Raw genomic sequence first — 24976 nt, forward strand, 5'->3', positions numbered from 1 at the left:
TGAAGTCTTCATAGCAAGAAGCTCTACCTCACGTTAATGCTTTGACTATATACACAATACCGGTACTACACAATAACGCACCAAAGCAATATGATCATGCTAATACAGTGCATTTATTTTGTTTGTACATGTGACAACTGATCCAACTGGGACCCAACACATATGGAGGGTGTTTCAGTTTTGCTGCCTATTTGTTTATCAATGCAAATAGTAAATACTATTATGCAATGTATAAGCATTCAAATGTGTTTTGCTTTCACGCCTTATTTCACATTTTGTGATCGATGAAGCACACACTTTCACAGGACCCATAATACGAAGTACAAGTTCTTTTTTGGTTTCTTTTGCAATATCTTCTCTATTATTACTATTAGGGTAAGAATCTCGCCCTGAAATAGTTTATTGCATGGTTATTGAAAAGTTTTTCTTACCTTGAGACACATGGAGAAGGTGCTTGTGCGGCTCTGGAAGAACTCTGCAAAACAAATTAAAAATACCATAATTATACATAACCACTAAGAATAGGATCAGATTTAAATAATGCTGAGCACAACATGTGATGGGACATGCGGCTATTTTGATGGGATTATCCTTTGAATGTTCATTTAATACATTAACCGATTTATGAATTTCAATATACATCTCACTCAATTGCAGTAAATGGATCAGTGGCCGTCTTTTATATATTTAATTTTTTTAAGTGCTTTATCCATTACTATTAAAATGGTTAACCTCATCTCTTTATATAATTGATACTTGCTGATCTCTGTTAAAATTGTTATGTAAAGTTGGTAATGTCTGCTGATGGCTCTATTTTGTTCTACCTTTTTGAAAATAAATATTGTATAATGAAGGTGGTACGAAAATGCAAAGCACGCAGGCTGCACCGACAGTCTCGTAAGAGCTTGTTCGGCTTCCATGGCTTCCCTTTGACAAGACTTGTACCGTGCAAGAAAAAGCAAACGTGGTTATCCCCAAGAGCAAACAAAAGGAGTTCCAAATAAAGGTATTTCACTTCCACTGAAACCTTTCATGCTGCAGGCTAACAGGAAACATATGAAATGTAGGGTTGCCAGGTGGCATCTCCAAAAATACTGGACATAACGGTGAAACATGCGGCGCGCTCAGAAAGTCGGTGGGGAGGTATGTTATTTATAAATTCTCACACCGTTACGTAATTTTTTCTAAATTTCACTCCATGTACTGTATGCACCAATTTACACTATTTCATATTCTATAACGTAATAAATTGTGGGAGAGGTTTGGGGATTGAGTGCCCCTCAAAGCCTTTTTTACAAAATAGAATATGAAATGGAGCAAATTGGTGCATACGTGGAGTGAAATTTAGAAAAACAAATTACATAAGGGTCAGATAATTTATAAATAACATACCTGCAGTCATACATGGCGAGTTATACTGATCTTAATGCTTCTCTCCCACTACTTCCAAGATTGTTGCAACCTCCCCATTTTCTTACCCCCTCATACCATCACCCCCCTCCTCCCTCACCCCCCTCCTCCTCTTTCCTCACCCCCTCCTCCTCCTCCTCCTTACCACCACCACCCCCATTCTCCTTCCTCACCACCTCCTCCTCATGGTATTTTACTTGTGAAGGTCCTCCTGGTAGACAGGTACACAGTGGAGCTCTGCTCTTCTCTCCCACATGCAAAGCTGGAAGGAAACTACATTTCCCAGCATGCAAATGGGGGAGCTGTGCACGCTCCTTAATGATGTGGAGCCCTCCCATTGGTTAGTCTTGTCTTTGGCTGGAAGGGGTGGGGGGGGAGGGGGGATGACTCTGCTCGTTGCTCTGGTTACCGGACGCTGCTGGTTCTGGTTCTGAATCAGAGGTAGGAGCGTAGACGCTGCACCCGGCCACTCTTAGCACTCGCACTGCCCGGTCAGAGAGGGAGAATACCGGACACATACATGGCCGGTATTACCTCTCATTTTTTACCGGTCAAAATACCGGTCTGTCCAGTTCAAAACCAGACACCTGGCAACCCTAATGCAATGTCTAAGAGATCTGGTTTTACTGCATATATACATATGGGTGTGTGCATATATTGAGGAGCATGCTTATGGAAAGTTACAAGTGTTCTTCACAAGAAACGAGAGTTGCTTGAGCTGCTGGAAGATTGCAAACTTTTCAGTGCAGGGCTTCCCTTTTCCTATTATAAAGCGGTGCATACGTTGGTGACGCAATATACAGGAAGAGACTCTCTTTTTAAAGCACCACTCAAAAGAGAGCAGCACAATTTTTTTTTATCTCCAGTAAAGACTGTCCTACGGGGGTTTATCTTCATCTAAAAATCACTTTTTAATAATGCCATGAAACAAATTTTTCACCAATACATAGCTGCAGGCCCAAACATGTTTCACAGTCATATTTTTCAGGTATGATGTAATTAATTATGATGACATTCATACTGTATATACCATAACGTAGTTATTTTATATAAGGTAGACCCGTCAAGGCTCACGGTTTTTCTCAGTGTCTCAGTCTTATTGACTTTTATCAATAGCACTTTTCCATTAAAATATATATTTTTTTTTAGTTCAAAATCTCCAAATCTCACTGATTCAGTCATTGGAGGGGTCATTGGGACACAACTTATCTGGTATACTGGAAACTCTTGTATATGCAGATCTACAACTTTATACGTGCGATCCCATACCGGAGTGAACTGGTTAAAGTTATATGATTAATAGTGAGACCAAGAAGGTTTTTTGGTCACTCTATTATGTCTTAACGCACCACGCTGGGCATCAACTCTCATCCAAGTCAATGGGAGATAACAACCCCATAAGCCCCGTTTGGCCGTGTTAACCTATAATGGAGAATGATGAATCTAAGGTTAGGTTTTTCAAACCATGGGAGGGGGCGGGGGGGGGGGGGGGGGAGGGAAGAAAAAATATCACAAAAGTATCATCTACCAATTTTCTTTTGGATTTGGTTGCAACGGGTAAATCATAAATTGTCAATCTTGTTGCCAAACAGGTTTGTGGATGCAAAAAGGGAGTAACCAAAAGATAAAGGCACTTAAACCCCACCCTAAAATGCAGGTATGTTTAGTGCAGAGTAAATTAGTACTTCAATATTACTTCATTTACTCTGCACTATTGCAACTGGACTAACAGGGCTATTTCTACTTAATTCAAGGTTATGTTTACAAAGACTTAAGTATTTGGCAAACACATTACCCATTAGAGACAGCACAGTCATCAGCTCATTTCGGTCCTATGTGGAACTACATTTTAACAGGGAACGTTGACCAACGTGAGGCGATGCAATAGTGTTAATTCCAGTAAGAGAGCAATGTTGTGTCAACCAGTGCAGAAATGTCTGGCTGCCAAACCATTTCTCTCTGAAGCAACAGCAATAATTAGACCATGATGCATCCATAAATGCATGTAAGTAAATAATTACATTTCAACAGTAAAACTGCATAGTGTGACCTCCTATGGAGGTGATGATACCCGTAGAAAACACCCTGTAGGCAGCAGACATGTGAAAAGGTCCCAGGAAGCTCTGCAAATACTCATACTATTTCATTAACAAATTGGGCAAAAAGTTCAGATGAAAGATATTTTTCTTGTCACAAAATCAAGTCACCTTGTTTCAAGTTCCAGATTTTGCTAATTTCCAAACCCAGCATATAGGGGGTGCACCAAAGCAATTTATAATTAAAGAGAAAGATTAAACACTCATTACAAAAATGGTTAGTTTTATTCTGTAATCCTTGTTGCGATACATTTTTACAGAGCTATCCTTTCCAGCTCAAGTGTTGCACTGTGTGACCAGGGCAGTCGGAATCTCCGACCCAATTTGCATTCTCGTCCCTCTGAGCTTCTACTGTGGATTAATTGTGCAGAGTTTGACTGGTGAAACCATTCACCTACCCATGTTTATTGCAGCCTTCTCCTCGACAAACAGGCTTTCCTCTTAAATATTGATTTGTGTTTATGATTTAAAGTATGTAAAATGTTATGGCCAGTTATTTACTTTTGGATGTTATCATCATCCTCTTATTTATAAGGCGTCAACATTTTCCACAGCTCAGAGTACTGAGTCTTCTTCATCACCCGTGGGTGAAGTATTTCTGCATTTATTCTTTATGTATTTATTAATGTTCATAATAAAAAAATAAAATATGTTTGTCTGTACAACCTGTATTTTATACTGAGTGCCCGGATAAATTGAAAATTGATAAAGTAGGTTGGCAATTTTTGATATTTTTTTTTTAATCAACTATGAAATTTAAAAAGTTACATACATAGTACATAGTTACATAGTAGAGGAGGTTGAAAAAGAGACAGGGCGTCCATCAAGTTCAACATACTGTATGCTAAATTTAGACGACAGATACTCTAGCCTACATTTGTATTTACAGTATATTGATCCAAAGGAAGGCAAACAAAAAACCCCAGTGAAATATCATCCAGTGATGTCTCAAAGGAAAAAAAAATATTTCCTGACTCCAAATATTGGCAATCAGATTACTCCCTGGATCAGCATTCATACCATGTATACTTATTTGGTATATCCCTATATACCTTTCTTTTCTCAAAAGATGTCCAACTTTTTTTTAACATATCTATTGTATCTGCCATCACAGTCTCCATGGGTAATGAATTCCACATTTTAACTGCCCTTACTGTAAAGAACCCTTTTCTTTGTTGCTGGTGAAAAATCATTCCCTCCAACCTTGAGGGTTGCCCCAGAGTCCTTTGTACTGCCCTTGAAATGAATAGTTCTTTTGATAGCTCTTTATATTGTCCCCAAATATATTTGCATATACAGGCATACCCCGGTTTAAGGACACTCACTTTAAGTACACTCGCGAGTAAGTACATCTCGCTCAATATTCAAACGGCAGCTCACGCATGCGCCTGTCAGCACGTCCTGAACAGCAATACCGACTCCCTACCTGTACTGAAGCTGTGCGCAAGCGGGGAGACTATAGAGCCCGTTACAAATGCGTTATTTATATCAGTTATGCACATATATGACGATTGCAGTACAGTTCATGCATCGATAAGTGGGGAAAAGGCAGTGCTTCACTTTAAGTACATTTTCGCTTTACATACATGCTCCGGTCCCATTGCGTACGTTAATGCGGGGTATGCCTGTAGTTATCATATCCCCTTTTAGACGCCTCTTTTCTAATGTAAACAAATCTAATTTAGCAAGCCAATAAATGAACAAATTTGTTTCACCCATCACAATTCTGTATCGCAATTTTGAGGCATAAAATGAACCACTGAACATTTATTTTGTAACAGAGGAGCAAAACCCTACCAGAATTGATAGCAATGCATTTTTATTGTTTTTAATAGTGTGCCCAATGAGTAATTTTTGCTAGCCTAGTCATAGGCAGTAATTAAGCACCTCATACAGCCGGGCTCTTCAACTAGTTCTCCAGAGGGGCCAGACCAGAAAAAACATTTAGAAGTAAAAGGGCCACAAGCTTTTAGATCTGCACCATACATATTTACATGACTAAGTGAGTCGTGTGAACAATTACAGTTAGCTGCCTAAGCAACAACTATGAAGTTAGCAGGAGCAGAGTCTCCAAGGGCCACATCAAGGTCCTTCGCAGGCCACATTTGGCCCACGGGCAACCAATTGAAGAGCCCTGTCACACAGATATGGACCAATGCACTCTAAATAGCCACAGTGCATCTCAACCAGGTGGGAGCCCCAAGCTTATTAGCACAGCTGGAAAGCCCATCACACCACATTACTACTACATGTTCTAATATTACTACATGTTCTAATATTACTACATGTTCTAATATTACTACATGTTCTAATATTACTACATGGTATAATATGACTACATGTTCTAATATTACTACATGGTATAATATTACTACATGGTATAATATGACTACATGGTATAATATGCTAAAGAAGATGCTGAGAAATCTTCCTTTACCTTGAAGTGTTCACCGAGAGTGCGGGAATACTTTATTGCAGTGTCTTTTTTGTAACGAAACATCGCCATGTACAGAACGGACTGGCAGCGCATGCTAGAAGCAAAATGAAAAGAAACTAAAAAGGAGACAGCAGCATATCAACTTCACCTACAGCAGGGGTGTCCAACTCTAGTCCTCCAGGGCCACCAACAGGTCAGGTTTTCAGGATATCCCTGCTTCAGCACAGGTGGCTCAGTCAATGACTTGTTGGTGGCCATTGAGGACTGGAGTTGGCCACCCATGGCCTACATGGTCATAACACATACATACATAAATACCAGGGATATTGTTTAGCATACAAAAGTAATACTAGATGCTTATGTCAATTAAAAAATATGGAAAACTAGTGCTTGCAGCAATATGGTTTTTGTATGCAAAACAAGATATCAAAATATGGTGTTTTGAATGAAAATGAAGCAGACACATACATCATGGACAGAGACACACTTACCATATTACAGCCAAAGCCTTTTCGTTTGCAGGTGCCGAGGAGTCTGGGAAGTTCTTCAACTTCATTATAAATCTGGACAGAGAAAGGCAAAAAAAGATGAATTAGTTCACAATAAACCATTTGCTCAAAGGCAGCAATGCAGTGTGCAGCATGGTGTAAGGCCGAGCTCACACTGCCTGCTACGGCCACGCGCTCCCATGCGCGCCTCCGCCGCGCGCTCCTACAGCCCGGCGATCTGTGCATAAGCTGCAGGAGTAGGGTCGCGGCGGTCGTGGCAGACAGTTGCGGGTGCCGTCCCCCCGGTGTCGTCCCCCCTTTTTTAAAAATATTATTATACTCTGTAGACCGAAGCAAAACTTTGGTGAATTTCATCGCCTGTGTGCAGGGATCGGGGAGCGGGGAGGCTGTGTCACTGGCATTGTAGGACTGTACATAAACATAAAAGAAAAGCATAATTGTGTGTGTAGCTGGAGCAGCCGAGTCTCTGGTCACTTTCAGCAGCCAATGCATTGATTGGCTGTTGAAATGGACGTCACGCTGAACTTTGCTGCCAATGGTAGTTTCTACACTGAACACTACCATTGGCCGCCAGGAGTCTGTGACGAACGTGCACACGTCGTGCAGTGTGCAGTGTGCAGTGTGCAGTGTGCAGTGTGAGCGAGGCCTTAGGGTCTTCAAACACCAAGAGAGTTTTTGACCTCCAGCATCTCTCATATCTATCGCATAGGTTACCAAACAGACCCAAAATGTCCATTTACGAATACTAAATATCTTTCCCGTAGGTTAGGCATCTACTTTGGATGGGTTCACCCACATTGGGAGATACAATTGAGACTACCTTCGATTTTCAGACTAGGGCTTCAAAATTTTCTTACAAAAAAATAAAAAAATCAGAATGATCCAGATCATCAGGAAAGTAATTTATCTGCTACCTACTTTATATTTTGTGTTTTTATTTTTTATTTCCCTGTAACTTTAAACAATCGTGACTGGCAACCGGACAATATAACGACTTGTACCAGCCCCCTCGCGAGTTTTCGAGTCTTCGGGGAAAAGTCCAGACACTGAGAAATGTATATGTTCATTTTAAAACTCCCTTTCATTGAGCGAGACGAGATCAATGAACTGCGCCAGTCACCTCGAGGTGGGCAAACACAAGGCAATCTCCCTGGCAGACCATCCATATCAAAGACTTGTAGAAACCTGTATATTTAAACACAGGCATACCCCGCATTAACGTACGCAATGGGACCGGAGCATGTATGTAAAGCGATAATGTACTTAAAGTGAAGCACTACCTTTTCCCCACTTATCGATGCATGTACTGTACGGCAATTGTCATATACGTGCATAACTGATATAAATAACACATTTGTAACAGGCTCTATAGTCTCCCCGCTTGTGCACACCTTCGGTACAGGTAGGGAGCCGGTATTGCTGTTCAGGACGTGCTGACTGGCGCATGCGTGAGCTGCCGTTTGCCTATTGGGCGATATGTACTTACTCGCGTGTGTACTTAAAGTGAGTGAGTTCTTAAACCGGGGTATGCCTGTATATACTGTATTCACATATACAGTTAAAGCAGCAATACATATTGCTCATGTAAAAAATATTTTATTTCATTATTTTATGGTCCTTCATATGTTCCAACCCCTTTTAAATGTCATAAGGAAAATTCTTCGCTGATAAAATGCGAGCTCAATTTTTTTTTTTTTTTACAGTAGTTCCAAATATTCCCAAATTAAAAAAAATAAAAATGATTAGTTAAAGGAGAGGGGCCCCCAGAAGGAGCAAGGTGGGAGCTATGCTATGGAAGAGACGTTCTGCTGAACCACGTCTTGTTCACTTACTTAATTAGATCAACAGTGTCGGCAAACATGGTGTAGGCAGACTTCGGTGCCTGCAGGTCTGCCTCCATCGCAAGTCCGCACTCAATGAAAAACATGGCTGCATCTAAGTAGTTGAACGCCTTCCCGATCCTGTCCGACTACAGACAAAAAAAGACAAAACATTATGCTATGAATAAAGCCCCAAAATGCCTACATGTTTGGTACGATTGTGCGTTGATAAATATGACTGAGCAAGGGAAGAGCACACCCCTTGTGAAAAAGGGCACACATACTGAGTTGGAGCTCTGTTCATACGAGCAGGAAAGGCACCTGATCATTAATCATCATAAAAGAAGAAAAGTGCATCCCAGTACTGGCGAGTTATTTGACAAATGGAGTTTGCATTGGCAACCTGTGAGATACCTCCTACGATTAGCCTGAGAACTGCTTGAAATGTAAACATATTATTATTTGTGGGATCCGCAGTTAATCCCATTATTGTAATGAGATGTACGATAAAAGGTATTCATCACTCATGGAAATAATTTAGAAGGCCATTAGGATCATGCAATCCTTTGGGAGACTGGTATTGCTGAGAAATTAATTGACACTGGAAAGCCCCCAGTGCCAGGTGCATTTTGATCTTTAAAAGTGCAATCCCACGCAGGATTATACTGAACTAAAGGCAGTGAGGTGTAATAGGCTAGCTCTACCTTAATAGGAATAATAATTATTGATAAGAACAAAATCACCAGTATAAAGTAGTTGAAAAATTATTTATTTTTAAGTTTATAACGTTTGTACATTATGTAATCTGAGGTTTAGGGTGAGTTTTATTTCCCTTATTTCTGCTTTCTCCTAACCTTTTCCATCTCTGCGCTGTGTTGGAAACAAAGAAAGGTGCGTGCATGCATCTGATTACCTTATCAATAAGCTGAATAAAACAAGACTGACAACCACCCCCTCATTTAGAGAAAGAAAGCGCATCCAGGCTTTCAAATTAATGATGTAAATCGGATATTAAAGGTCTAGTTTTTTTAAAGGAGAAAATTGCGCACATTTAACCCATTGAAAATATAATTGCCATTAGTCCACAGTGGTCCTTTAAGTGCTCTGCAAACAGTACAAAAGGCAGACTGCCAAGAAGGATATGGAAAACAATTGCTACTGTATATAAAATACGTTTTTTTTTTTGTTTTTTTAATCTTATTCTTTTTAATAGCTTCTATTATTTTCTGCTGGGAGGTCCAGGTGACTAAAGTTCCCCCACTCCCCCTGCCAAGTGAAAAACAAAAACGGCCAGCATGCATTGCAGCTTCAAGTCGAGTCTTTGCATGATTTTTTCTCTTACAGAAATTCATTTAGTAGGTTATTTTATAATGCACAAACTAGCAAGCTGAATTTGATAAACTCCCTGCAATGAGAGGTGGCTGGGGAAACTGAAGCAGAGGTTACTCTATACTTCTCTACACTCAAGCCCACGAGTTTGCCCATGAGCGCAAATCTTTATTGCACATTCAAGCTCATGTTTCATGTTTCATTTTGTATTGTTGTTATGTTGCTGATACATGACGCAGTATAGATATGCTTTACTGCGCATGTCCGGGACTTTATAATGGTACTTGTACCTTTAAATTTTTACCCATAAATACACGGACACACAGGGACTTTATTCATTCAATTTTACCCGAGGAAGGAGGCAGAGGCTTCCGAAACGCGTTGGGTGGTCCCTGGTATCACTGTGAGTGTCATCTGCTGTCGTTATCCCCGCAAACCGTGCCGTGTGGCTGCTCCCCCCAAAAGCATCTTTTGAATTTGCCGCCATATTCCTACACGCGACCGCGAGGAGCAGGAGAATCTGCGGCTTAATCCTTCTGGTGCCGGGCGCTTCTGCGCATGCCCAAACTACGGAGGACGGAAGCAGGGCATTCAGACTGCTTTCCCTGCCCCTGCGACAGAGTGGACGGACGCTTATTCTACTGCTGGTACACACCACACGTGGCAGACGCTGGAGAGAAGTGTAGGAGCCGTGCCAGCTGCTATGAGAGGGGATACGCTCTGATTATCCACTGCTGATTACCATCTAGGCTCCGGTAAGCGGGCATTTCGGCCAATTACAGGATATCGTTGGGACCTTAACTTTGTTCTATTGTCTTATATGTTTTTATGATATATTAAATATACATTTGTATTTAGTCATCTGTGTGTTTCAGCAACATTGTTAGTCATTGTTTGTCTGTTTTTAGTCTATACAGTATTATACTATGTTTTTCTTTTCTTATATTTCATGTTTGATCACTGTCTGCTGAGATCATCATTGAATTTTCCAATCGTCATCTGGTTGTATATTTTTTTACTTATATTTATATTATTGTTAGCGCCATTGATACCATTATAGTTTCATTGTCCCTACTGCTGCACAGGCAACACCCCCCTCTTCGGGCCGCGTACCCCAGACCCGCGTCTGATTTCCTGCGTGGGTCTGGCTTTGACGATGGAGCAGCACCAAGCGACTTATGTCCCGGTCTCCGTGACCCCGGTGGGTGCCGCCACTACCGAATCGCACGGAGTGGCTACGATCAGGCTTCATCCCAATGTTGTGAGGCAAAGGTATCTCCGCCTAGTGACCATCGGAACTAGGATGGCTGCCAGCTTGATAGAAACCGGAGCCTCAATAACCCTGGTTTGGCCTGATATGGTCAAGCTGGAGCATCTTTTACCCGGAGAAGGCATACAGCTCAAAATAGCCAATGGATCCCCCAAATCCCTGCAGATTGCCCTTGTGTTCCTAGATTAGGGAGCAGGCCAGGGCATCTGCGATCTGCGGGCACTCCCAGGTTTGGATATCATTCTGTAACGGAACGACCTGGGCCGATTCATGTGCCGCTATGTGGAGGAAGAGGGTCCGATCGCGGCAGTTACACGCAGCCAGAGTTCTGTTGTTGCCAGCTCAGAGGCTCCTATTGTTGGGGCAGCAGACCCTGAACCCATCGCTCCCAAGACCGTAGATCCTACGCCCCTAGATGTCCTGGAGGAAACTAGAGAGGTAAGCCGGTAGAAGCTTGACTTGACTAGAGATGAGGGGACGGAGCACAGCCAGCGTTTCGGGGAGCCTTGCGGACGGTTCAGAGTCTAGAGTACAAAGTCCACGGCGTCCTTCCAGCACACAGGGCAGGGGAAAAGGCACAATACGGATAGAGACTCTGAAGGACACCGAAAAACACAAAAAGAAACCCATACAACGTCTGTTTATAGGCTTGAAATGTGAGTGTAACATTTTAAGCTCTATTGTTTGTACCAATATAACTTTTATAACCTGCACCATTGGATTCGTTTTTTCTTCTCTTTCCTATGATCCCTGGAGGAAAAAATAAGCTCCTTGTAGCTACTTGAAAGAAGAAAAAAAAAAACAAGCAGTATATGGTTTAAATTCTTTTTTGCTATTTGAATCACTTTAATCTTGAACAATTGATATCATTTGCAGTATCACTTTGCATTATATATTTTGCACTGAATCCCCACTATTTTGAGCGCTCCCCTATCTTTCTATATTCTCTAGAGGGCATGAGGCAGCATGCTGCTGGGCATGCCTCGTACCTAATCGGCGCCTGTGGTGCCGCAGGCTCTTGTACAGAGAACAGACCCCTGAGGCTCCAGACCGACCAGGGAAAAAGGTTAGACAGCTGACCGTGTCTAAGGCGCCACACCACAAACGCAAGATTTTGCATTTGGCCCACGACATCCCTTTAGCTGCTCATCAAGGGCTCACCCACACAAGAGACCTCAACGTTCTGATGTTCTATCACCTGTGATACCTGCCAACGAGTAGGCCGGCATAGCGATCAGGCAAAGGCCCACCTGCAACCGGAAATCCTTCCAGCGGATATCAGTTGATATAGTTGGGCCCTTTATGATCCTGTGTCGGTCAGGGAAAAAGTACATCTTAACGGTGGTGGACTTTGCCACCAAGTACCCCGAGGCGGTGGCACAGTCCTCAATAGAAGCCCAGACAGCAGCGGAGGCGCTTATCACTTACTAGGGTAGTCTTCCCCAATGAGATCCTAACTTATCAGGGAGCCCAGTTCATGTCTGGATTGCTCCAGTTTCTCTAGGATACGGTGTGTAGTAAAACCTCTCCGCAAAGACCTCTACCCCTAGCTAGTCACAGAATTCCCTGGGCATCGCCAGTAGACCTGGTACCCAAAACAAATGGTACCACTAGGCTCTGCGTGGACTACCGGGAGCTCAATGCCCAGACCATGCCCTGCATGGATGAGCTCTTAGATGAGCTTGAGGGTGTTAGGTACCCGACCACCATGGATATCAGCTGGTGGCCTTTGGCAGATCCTATTGACCCAGGAGTTGCAGGAAGAGTCTGTCTTCAACACCCCGAGAGGTTGTATGAAATTTTTGCCCATGTCATTCGGGATGTAGTGTGCACCAGCTACCTTCTAGCGCCTGGTTAACCGATTGCTGGAAGGGATGCAGGGGTATGCCAGTGCGTACTTAGATGACCTGCCCATATTTAGCCGTTATTAAGAGTCCAATCTGACCAATGTAGCAGTGGTTCTAGAGCATATCAGGGAAGCAGGATTAGCCCTGCAGCCTACCAAATGCCAGGTTGGCATGGCTGAGGTCCTATACCTAGAACACGGGGTGGGAGGGGAGCAGCTCAAGTCTGAGCCAGCTAAAGTAGAAGCCAGAAGCAGGTATTGGCTTTCCTGTGGACAGTTGGGTAGTATAGAAAGTTTAGTCCCCAAAACAGTGCCCTGGCCAAATCATTCACTGACCCGTAAAAGGCTTCCCCACACAGTGATCTGGTCTCCCGAGTGTGAAACCACGTTTCAGGCACTCAAAGATGCCCTAGTTAGCGCACTGATCCTTGCGATGACTGACTACACTAAGCAGTTCCTCGTACAAACCAATGCCTCCACCTAAAGCATCGGTGCTGTGCTCAGCCAGGTGGGCGAATATGGGTAAGAACACCCCATAGTCTACTTGAGCCACAAGTTGTTAGCTCAGGAGGTCGCCTATGCCATGATTGAGAAGAGCCTGGCAATTGTGTAGGCTCTAAAGAAGCTACAGCCCTATGATTATGGGCAAACATTCACGGTGGTCACCAACAACAACCCCCTGAGCTGGTTGCACAGGGTGTCAGGGGGAAACGGGAAGCTATTGCTTTCAGCACTTGCCCTCCAGGCGTACGATCCCTATCCAACACAAAAAGGGCACAGAGCATGGCAACGCTGATGGCCTATCCAGCAGGATGACTACCACTCAGGACAAGGGAGCAATGACTGCCCTCAATCATGGGGACCAACCCCTCTCATTTTAAAGGAAAGAGGTGTGACAGTAGGGGCAGCCTGGCCAGCACATTAAAGGTTAAGCCCAGCAGTTGCCCATATCCGTCCAGATGGATGCCTTTGTTACAGGCTAAAAGACCATCTTATTGAGGCTAAAATAGCCGACGTGTAATTTTGACAATTCCCTGTAACAGTTTATTACCCATGTGAAATGTAATGTATTTGTATGCTGGGCTGGTAATTTCCTTAGCCAGCCAGCACACAATGGACTCTGGGCCTGTTATCTAAATGTAGGGTATGTGAAATGCTTGGGACACTGGAGGAGTGGGGAGAGGTGCTTAATCAGGCTGAGGTAACAGCCACTCCAAAAGCGGAGCTATGGATCACCCCCAACTCTGAGGAGCCTATCTCTATGTGAGGTATCAGGCCGGCCTTGGGAACCGTTGCTGGGTCTTGGCCTTGTCGCCAACATTTCCATTGATCGATTCAAGTTTCCCACTCCCCTTAAGCCGGTTCACGTGGGCTGTATTAAAACACTGTCCCGGTCATTTTGGGCTGGAAAGATTATCCTGGTGCCTCTGCGTGTACCAATAAAAACTAAGTGAACACTTTGGGTCGTGAGCTAATTTGGTTATAGTTTCCTATTTTGTGTTTGAATATTTTTATCTATCTATCTATCTATATCTATCTATATACACACACAAAGTTATGGTGGGTAAAAAAAAAGTGACAAAACTCTCCACAGTAAAGCATATAGCAAATTAAAATATTACTGTATGCTCATTTGCATGTCTTAGACAGGTCTGCAACCCCGCCTTTCACCATTATCACCCAGCACACAGCACTTCCACTGCAGCAAGGGATTCTGGGAAATGACATGCAAATGAGCACACAGTGCCACCTTTTTCTTCAAAACCATATAACATGGTCCCCTGTAAGCTTATGCTTGCTGCATATATATATATATATATATATATATATATATATATACAGTGGTTGACAAATCACCCAAAAATCTACTCGCCACACAAAAAAAATCTACTCGCCACCTAGTACCAAATGTGTGCTGCTTGGGCCAATATTTACTCGCCCGGGGGTTAAATCCACTCGCCCGGGGCGAGCAAATGTATAGGTTTGTCGAACACTGTATATATATATATATATATATAGATACACACACACACACACACACACACACACACACACACACACACACACACACACACACACACACAGTATATTTAGAGAGAAATATAGTGGCATTCCACTGAAAGCCTGGATGCAAACCACTAGGGACAGGAATACAGGAAAGATGGAAGCAGGAACTCCAGGACTTATTTTTGCAATAAACTTTATTATACACACACAGACACACATGAAAAAAGGGATCCCTTCCGTTTATCATATCATATATTTTTCTCTCTCAATCCCCACGAAAACGTGCACAATTGGTCTGTTATGTAGATTAACACAGCAGAATGTAGACAATGCACTGATACTAGATCCGCAGGTACTCTGCTGTAGGTTCATGAACATTAAACGAGAAAAAGGATGTTTTTCCTTCGTAGCTCATAAATGTGTTAAACTGTTGTAATCTCATCTGAAACACGAAGATCACTGTAAAGTTTGAGTTCAAAGTATGGTTCAGAATCTCCTCCTCCTCCTCCTGCTGAAACGCACGCCCAAAGACGAGATCGCCACTGTCTGATTGCATAATCGATAACGTGTTGATCCAGTTGCTTCCACTCTTGAACGATACGTTATTTTACGAATTTGTTTTTCAGTCCTCCTAGCGTCCATCCTTTATCTGGAAACATTTTAAGTAAGCGTTTTGGACCATAATTTTTGCTCTATCTCAAGCACTTTATATAATGTGCTTATCTGCTTTGCTAAACCCCATTTTTTAATAACTATGTACTTGAGGTCATCATGCCGTCACCACTTCCAAAGAATATGTAATGTAATAATCTACTGTGACAGGTCTAGAATTGCTAACATTTTCATGAAAATTAACGATTTTTCTGTAAGATAAGACAAAAGATAAAAGGTCCCATTTTTCTGAACACCATACACACATACGCAATGGAGGGGCACTCACGTTAATTGGTTAACTGGCCTGTGTTTACTAGTGCAGCATATACTGTATAAACAACTATTAAATACAAGGTATCTCTCGTTCTTAGAGAAATCCTCGTGTGATAAAATAATACAAAAGGTTTAATATAAAATGAACACACAAAAAAACACGAAATGCCCGCTCAGCCTGCTGAAAAGAAACAAAAAACTTTCTAAAGTGGTGCTATCAGGGTATAAAAATATGCATACACGAATGAGAGAGGACCCTATTAGGACGCACACTGACTCTACTAATAGTAACATAAAATAAATACATTTTATTGGGAAATTAACACCATCTGTGTTCTAGTTCATTTCCCAATAAAATGTATTTATTTTATGTTACTATTAGTAGAGTCAGTGTGCGTCCTAATAGGGTCCTCTCTCTTTCGTGTATGCATAATATAAAATGAACTTAGACAAATTCAAACTCACAAATTCGCCAAAATTTTATAGCGTGGTATGAGATGAACTCATGCGCCAAACACAAATGAAGAAACCGCCGTCTTATCCCCTGATGAAATTCGGTTTACGGAAAAAACGCGTAGGGTCACGAGGTGAGAAAAAACCTACGGTGGCTGATTGAGTGCCACTTTGCCAACATCAGAGAAGAATAAGACGGTCAATATCTGCTGTAACTGCCCCTGTGTTCCAGGATCCTGTCAAACTAGGAACCATAGCGCTGCTATTTTTGGGTTGCCGGAGGACTTCCACTAAAGCGACACCAGCAGTGAGTTCCCCGAAGTCACGTTTTCCAACGGAGCGGGCAGACAGCGGTTTCTTCATCTGTGTTTGGCGCATGAGTTCATCTCATACTATACTATCAAATTTTGGGGAATTTGTGAGTTTGAATTTGTCTGTGTTCATTTTATATTAAACCTTTTGTATTATTTTATCACACGAGGATCGGGCGCTTTTTCTTTTTTCTGTTAGGTACATGACGGAAGGTTGATGAACCTGGGGTAAAAAGGCCGCCAGCATCCAAGGTTTTTCACTACCAATCACAGAACTTACTGTGATTTTTGTCTATGGACGTAAGACTTTTCAATCTTCATTTTTCCATTACCTATTTTATTCAGCAGTGTCTATATATCATTTACATATATATGTTTTTACAATATATAGCATTTTATTTCAATTTTTGTTTATCCATTTTTTCATATTCATTATTTTGCCAGGATTTATTAGCTTTAATACAGCATTTACTAGGCACACCAATGCATGTGTGTATACATTTGTTTATTTGTACTTTTATTGTTAGGATTGGGTCAATTTGGCCAGGTGAGTCACTCCTCAGGCTCTGTCTGCATTTCGTGTTTATATATATATATATATATATATATATATATAAAAGAGAAGAGGAGAGAGAGAGCTGCAAATCCCTCTATGATAGGCTGAATGGCCTGTCACTCAGCCCGGGACAACCAATGAGTACACATTGATTATGTGTAATCAAACTGCACATTGGTTGTGTAACATCTTAAATGTCACATATGAAGCACTTGTGGAGTTCAAATTGGAGTTGAATTGTAGGTGAAGAATACAAGAACTGGTCTCTTAACGTCGGGCAGGGATTTCCTTTCCCATTGTCTAATTTTGCTGCACTTCTTGTATTATTATAATTCCCCGTACTGTTTTGTCTTGGTAAAGCGTTGAGTACACTGCCTGCGCTATATAAAGACATACATACATCCCCCTCTGTGAGCGGCCTCTCACTCACCCAGGGTCGGCTTGATCGCAGAGCTATCGGTGCCACTGCACCAAGCTTTGCGATTACAGAGGCCCGTGCTGATTGCTGGGGGAAGAGCGCGGGGCCCCTGTAACTTTCTTACCTTCTCCTCCCAACATCTCGTCTCCTCCTGGAATTTCCCCCCCTCATTGTGACTCTGCGACGTCAAATGGTGTAGCATTGCCATGCGGTGTCACGTTGCCATGACAACGGGACTCCCTGTGGTGCCAGTTGACGTCGCAGAGCCATAATAACAGGAGCATACAGGTGGAGATGCCGGGAAAAGATGCCGCCAGACGCCCCCTGATAAGATAAGAGCCGAGGCCCTGCACATGTGACTACACCGAGCCCCACAAACATCCCAGCCGACCCTGCACTCACCCAGGAAACACTGGGGGAGGGGATTTTAATGGCAGTGGAGACAGCAAGGAGAGGAGACAGATGAGTAGGAGAGCAGGGAGTGTAGTGTGCACAGAGAGGAGCAGACACAGTAAGGCTGAGAGTGCAAAGAGAGGGGAGGAAAGAGTGCAAAGAAGAGCAGGGCATGATGTAGGAGGGAGTAAGGTGTGGAAGATGGGGACAACATATATAAATACACACACACACACACACACACACACACACACACAAACAAACAAAAACACCAAATCCGCAGCACTCAAAAATAGTATCCAAATAGAAAAAGGTTTAATCAAACATCACAAGCATCAGGGTACAACGCAGGAAAAATTGATTCTTTTTCCTGCGTTGTACCATGATGCTTGTGATGTTTGATTAAACCTTTTCCTATTTGGATACTACTTTTGAGTGCTGCGGATTTGGTGTTTTTGTCGTGTCTATTTTTTGCTTCTGGATGGTGATCCTGGTTGCACTGCTAGCACCTCGTCTGGATAAGATAAGTTTTTTGCTGCTAGGAGATGGTGGTGGGGCTGGTGGGGGATGGTGGTGGGGCTGGTGGGGGATGGTGGTGGGGCTGGTGGTGAGGCTGCTGGGGGATCGTGGTGGGGCTGCTGGGGGATCGTGCTGGGGCTGCTGGGGGATCGTGCTGGGGCTGCTGGGGGATCGTGCTGGGGCTACTGGGGCATCGTTCTGGGGCTGCTGGGGGATCATGCTGGGGCATGGTGCTGGGGGATCGTGGCGAGGCTGCTGGGGGATCGTGCTGGGGCTGCCAGCGCCTCACTCCTGCCTCCTCCCAATCGGGTGCACGGCGGCCATTTTTTTAAATTAGCGCGATCCCGGTTATAACGCGGTCAGATCGGGTGGGCCCGAGCACCGCGTTATAACGAGGTTCATTGTATAGTATGTGCATGTGTGTGCGTGTGGATGGATGTGTATATACAGCAGGGCCCCGCTTCTCGGCGCCCCGCTTTTCAGCGATCTGCTTATACGGCGGCACCGAGAAGGGGGTCGCCATGTCTCCTCAGAGGCTTCCCCCCCGGCGCGCATGCGCAGAATGTAGCTTGCGCGTACAGAATGTAGCTTGCGCGCGCAGAATGTAGCTTGCGCGCGCAGAACGTAGGTCACGCGCGTACAAGGGGGAAAATTCCGGGTTGCGCATGCGCACAAGTTGGGAAATGCATGTGCGCAAGAGGGAAAATGACGGGTTGCGCATGCGCATAGCTGAAAATCGCTGGTTCCACTTTCCGCCGATTTTCACTATACGGCAGGCCCTTAGAACGGAACCCGCCGTATGCCCGGGGCCCTGCTGTACACAGTATTTTTGTGTATGAGCAGTTCAGGTTTGTGATGTATTTTCAGCTCCTCACGAGATTGAGCAATTCTCATGATCTCAAGCACCAAACATTACATTAGGTACCGTGCAGTGTTGCCTGCACCAATAGCGCTACCGCTGAATAAAACATTATTTTATTATTGATATTATGAAACGGTCATGAAGTGGACCCACAGTACGTACAGATCCAGTACTTATTAACTCAACAGACAAAATCTGCTTGGAGATTCTACGGATTTAAAATGTCTAAAGATTTGAGTTGAAATGGCGCTTACCATAACATCAGCTTTGTGCTTCAGCTTTTTGGCCTCCTTCATATAATGCTCTGGGGTATATAACCTAAGAGGAAAATAAAGACAAATTGTAACTAACAGGTTCCTGAGGCTGTAATGATAATACAGACAAGAGGCACAATGTTATGCAATTTTATGTAGATATACTGAAAATAGATAATACAACAAACGTACTTTTCTTCAAACTTGAGCTGAGGTCTTGTTGGCTTGGCATTACCATTTGGCAAAGAAGGCACTGGGAAAGGATTTGTGTTATTTTCTGTAGACCCCTGGAAATTTTTATAAAGAATTTAGTCCATAACCGTTATAAAAAATAAAAAATAAGTACTGTCACTCTTATTACACCTTATATCAATTTATATAAAGTGACAATTTTTTTTAAATAAAAATCTGTCTTTTTAAAAATGTAATGTATATATGTATAATAATAATACCATTATCTCATATAGCGCTTCACAATTACAGTATAGTGCGCAGTACTCAGCATTGGATACAGGATTTTAACATACAGTCCCTGCCCAGATGAGCACATAAGGTGCAATAGAGAAACTCAAAGTTAACTCAATGAAGAGGAACAGTTACAGTGAATCAGAGTGGCACACGATATTAAAGTCCAGATGAAAAGAATCCTGAAAATTATAGAGAAAAGCCAATATGGTGAAGTACTGTAAGATTGTATTGTCACACACAATGGTGAAAAGCTACTTGCAATGTAGCAGAAGTTAACAGCATTTCAGATGCAATCCCAGCTACAATGGAGACTGGGGATGACTGTCTCTACCCTCCATGCTGGGACGCCACCAATCAGCTGACCGAGATTTCTGTGCTGTGGTAGTACTACAGCCGATATAGCACTTCTTGCTGTGCTCCGTCAGACTCTATGGCACTATAGTATTGGGTGCAGTCTGACTGGCATTCAGCAGGTTATGCAAGGATTAACCCTACGCGTTTCGTCTCAGTTGAGACTTCCTCTGGGGTATGGGGTGTATCCAAAATGCTCCATCATTTTAATCAGGACTTTCATATTGTGTCCACACTGATTCAGTGTAACTGTTCCTCTTCATTGAGACACTTCAAGCTAACTTTGAGCTTCTATATTGCGTCTTATATTTATTTTCAATTTGTATATAATTGTTGGTTTTTGTGTTGAACCTAAAACATTGTGGCAGCATATTTATACACTATCACCATACCTATAGGCAGTCTGTTATCTGCGCGCACACACGCACACACGCACACACGCACACACGCACACACACGCACACACACACACACGCACACACACACACACACGTCTTTGACAGGTCTGCAACCCTGTTTTTCGCCATTATCACACCATACAGGGCATCCACTGCAGCAAGGGATTCTGGGAAATTACATGCAAATGACATCTAAATGTGGTGAAACCTACCCAGCCTTAAATTGCAAAGCCAGTACAACCAGCCGCACACCTATGAGACCCAAAAGGTCGAAACAGCTGTCTGTGAATAGGTTTACTGGCTGTGCATCAAAACCCAGGCTGTGCTGAAAGCTGTCTAATGCAGCAAGCATTAGCTTATAAGTGTTCCATGTAAAAATGGATTTGAGGCAAAAGGTGACACTGTGTTCTCATTTGCATGTCATTTCCCAGAATCCCTTACTGCAGTGGAAGCACTGTATGCTTGGTGATAATGGTGAAAAGCAGGGTTGCAGACCTGTCTAAGACATGTGAATGTGCTCACAAGTGATATTTTTACTTGCTATATGCTTTACAGTGGATGGTTATTTGTCACCTTTTTCAACCACCATAACATACATACATACATACATACATACATACATACATATACAGGTAGTCCTCGCTATCCAACGTTTCACTTTACAACGAATGGCATATCCAACGCTTTATAATGCCACCCTATGGGCCGTTTTCCGACGCCGGAATGCGTTATCCAACACTCACCGCCACTGATCAACATGGGACTCACTTTACAACGGTTTCACTATCCAACGCTACTTCCAGAACGGATTCCGTTGGATAATCAAGGACTGCCTGTACATATCTACAGTGTGTGTGTGTGTGTGTGTGTGTGTGTATATATCCTAGATCTATACTTCCAGTATATTGATCCAGAGAAAGGTAAACGAAAAAAACACCCCGGTGGCATATCATCCAATGATATCTATGCATGTCTGGATGAATAAATGGATATGTATACGCAAGTGTGCGTGTATATGTATATATATATATATATATATATATATATATATATATATATATATATATATATATATACATACATATACATATATATATATATATATATATATACATATACATACACACACACACAGATATATATATATATATATATATATATATACATATATACACACACACACACACGTTTTTCTACTGCAGCACTATTCAAAATGGCTGCGCGGTGTCATATGGCACCATGGCAAAGGGACCCTCTATCACGCAGCGTCCCATTACCATGGCAACGCGCCGTGGCCATTTTGGATAGTGCTGGAGGAGAAAAACATGATTTTAAAGATCAAAACGGAGGAGACCGGGAGACGCCTAGTGTCACCGCCGCAGGTGAGCAGTCGACAGCGGCCACAATGCAGTCGCCCCGGGCAACCGCATTTGTCAATATATATATATATATATATATATATATATATATATAATCCTTACTTGCTTTATTCAATGTAACATTGCTGGAAGAAGAGATCAGTGTATCTCGAAAGCTCGCACAAATAAAAGCATTTAGTTAGCCACAGAACGCTATTCATTTTTGAGATATTTATATATAAAAAAAAATATATACACACACACACACACACACACGTATGTACAAACATACACACGTCACACGCGCTTCCTCCTAAAGTGATGCAAAAGCTCCATTACTTTAAACATTTACATTTCAAAAACTTTTCCTGTAAAGAAAGTGCCAGGTAATTGTTCAGTTCTAATCAAAATACACAAAAATCCCCAAACCAATGTTAAAACTTCTATTTTGTGCCACTTTCGGGTCACATCATTCTGTGTCGTGTAATAAAGAATTTGCGAGCTACAGCAAATCTTACATTTTACGGAATAAACGTAAAAAAACATGTACAGATACCAAACCAACACAGCAACCCTCCTGTTGTGCATTACCCTTGTGTGCAAATGTCAGCAAAATATACTAGATGGTATTCACTTCAGCAGAAACCCACTCAAAAGGCTCTTCATAGAGAAATGTGTTGCATTTCGGGCAATGGGCATGTACCTTGTTGCTCTTTAAGTGTTCCGTGTGCTTCTCTTCCACTTTCCTGTGCTTGGAAGAGGAGGGCTCTTTGTGACTGCTTTTGTTACTACTCGCTGTAGACTGCTGGCTGCAGGTGCTGCTCCCGCTGGGCCGTCTCTTCTGTGCAAGCTTCTCTGGTTTCGTATGCGCGTGCGGTGCTGGAGACATTGTTTTCGGCTGCCGATGCTCCTTGTGAAGGTTCTCCGAGGATTTTTTTGGCACCCTGGGAGGAATTTGGAGTTTAATAAATATTTGGCTTTTTATCTTTTCTACCCACCCAACAATAAAAAGATTGACAACAAAATAAAAATAAAACCTTCGTAGTACGAGTTGCAATTGTAATCAAAACCACGGGCTCTCACCAACCACAAGGGAATTGGGGACTTTCTGAAACTAGTTTTCAAGAAAATTATAGCTGACAGAACACAAAGCTTATTGCTGGTGATGCCTATTAAATGAGATCATGAATAGGTGTTCCCAAATTTCTCACTTCAGTTAAAGCAATATTCATTGCCTAAAGCCTATCCTAAAACCAACAGGTTAAGTGCACAAAAACTAGGAGTAACATTTTTTTTTTTAATCTTTGGACACTGAAGTATTTAAGTAAATACAGTAGCCAATATATCACTAACATTGGCCAAAAGACACCCACATCAGAACAAAATAGGACCACCAAGGTTAGTCCTAATTTTGGTTTCCATTCTCGGGGTACAAAGCAATGTTTGCACTCAGTTAACGGATGGCCATTATGTAATGCAAAAGATAAGAGAACCACCACGGAGAGATCATGGTTCTTAGTGGCGTGAAAAGGGGAAACTTTGGTCCAAGGAGAGGTGAAAAGACAGAAAGCGTCCATCATCTTGGAAGGGGAGTTAAACTAGTATCGCATTCCTATTCAGCATGGAGGATGAAATGTAAGGGCCCCCACCAATCACAGCAGAACTAATCAACATAAGCTCGCTAGACTTCTCAAATCTCACAATGAGATGGCAGTGTATTTATTAATAGATAAGTGTGCCCAGTTCTAACCTGCAAGGTGTGGGCATAGATTACGAGAGCCAGTTTTAGCAACAACAACAACAAAAAAAAAATCTCAGAAAAACAAAAAAAAAGGATAGAAAAAAAATGTTTACTTTCTAAAAAAAATATACATGTGGCTCCCTCCATCAGCAGTAGGGAAGAGAGACCGTACGTTCAGACAGGAGAGAACAGTATAACCACGTTTATTTGAAGAATCTAGTAACTGTTGGTCATCGTGTGTCAACTTTGCCTACCTTCATAACAACTCCCAGTGAGCTGTTACAGCTAGGCAGCTGTAAATTATACACGTACGAGACAGTGAAGAAAATGATCACATTACATCAAGAAACAAAATTTAAAAAAAAATAAAAAAATCCCATTTGACACACTCACTTTAAACTGGACGATTCTTTGTGATTTGAAGATAATTTTTCTTCCTTCTCCAACTTCATTTTCTTGTGTGTTCCATTTTTATCAGCCTTTTCCACCTACATAGTATTGTAAAAAATGAAATAAAAAGACAGAAAAAAATAATAATGATGGGGAGAGAGTCTAGACATACACACAGAAAGACAGACAGATTTAACCAGTCAGATAAAGAACTAGTGGCAAGGTTTGCTGAGCACAACTAATAACACATTTGGAAAAAAAGGTGATCAGTGCACAACTAGAACATAGTCCCACGTAAAAACACGTGCCGACAGTGACACAATTTGGAGTGATTAAGCCTTGTATTGGAGGTCACTATGATGCGTCTGCAGCCTTCATGACGGGGTGGCTCGACAACCCAGCTATTGGAGAAACGATACACAAACAAGGCGCACAATGCACATAGTGAAGTAAAGTAAAATTATGTTGTTTTACTAAAAAGTTAAAGGTTCTGCGTACATCAATTGAGAATAAAACAGGCAATTGGTTAGTGGGGTTACCACACGGTGAGTCAACTGGAACGTTGTACAGCTCTTCAGTGGAGGCAGTTCAGGCAGCGGGAACACATCCGTACCCGGCCAGTAGAGGAACCTTCGTGGAGCCTTGTGGCACACTCCGCTCGTCCCAGTGTTGACAGGTGGTATATCAGGTGAATAGTCCCGTTACAGAGTACAGAAAACTCCGTGAGTCCCACTCGCCCACCTGGAGCACTACCAGTGCGTCGCTCTGCTCCGTGGTGCGCCTGCCGGTGACGTAATGGGATTCTCCTCCCCTCCGAAGTATGGAGGAAAGTCCAGGGCAGCGTCAGACACGT

At 42.5% G+C, this 24976-nt stretch overlaps 1 protein-coding gene across 5 annotated transcripts in view; it reads right to left on the reverse strand.

The window, feature by feature from the left end:
• Window positions 1–24976, reverse strand: part of AFF1 (ALF transcription elongation factor 1) — a 165675-nt gene that overhangs the window by 3310 nt on the left and 137389 nt on the right. For 2 of the 5 annotated variants that reach the window (XM_075606048.1, XM_075606057.1), the window contains exons 12-19: window positions 24127–24221; window positions 22696–22936; window positions 19610–19704; window positions 19418–19481; window positions 8285–8421; window positions 6435–6506; window positions 5944–6037; window positions 432–475 (exon numbers count right to left, since the gene is read on the reverse strand). In XM_075606048.1, coding sequence (XP_075462163.1) covers window positions 432–475; window positions 5944–6037; window positions 6435–6506; window positions 8285–8421; window positions 19418–19481; window positions 19610–19704; window positions 22696–22936; window positions 24127–24221 — 842 coding nt within the window. Of the gene's footprint in view, window positions 1–431; window positions 476–5943; window positions 6038–6434; window positions 6507–8284; window positions 8422–14900; window positions 15374–19417; window positions 19482–19609; window positions 19705–22695; window positions 22937–24126; window positions 24222–24976 lie in introns of those variants that run through there. The other 3 variants (XM_075606066.1, XM_075606083.1, XM_075606076.1) reach the window with 3 other exon arrangements.

The sequence above is a fragment of the Ascaphus truei genome, chromosome 1 (genome assembly GCF_040206685.1).
Source record: "Ascaphus truei isolate aAscTru1 chromosome 1, aAscTru1.hap1, whole genome shotgun sequence".
Lineage (NCBI taxonomy): Eukaryota > Metazoa > Chordata > Amphibia > Anura > Ascaphidae > Ascaphus > Ascaphus truei.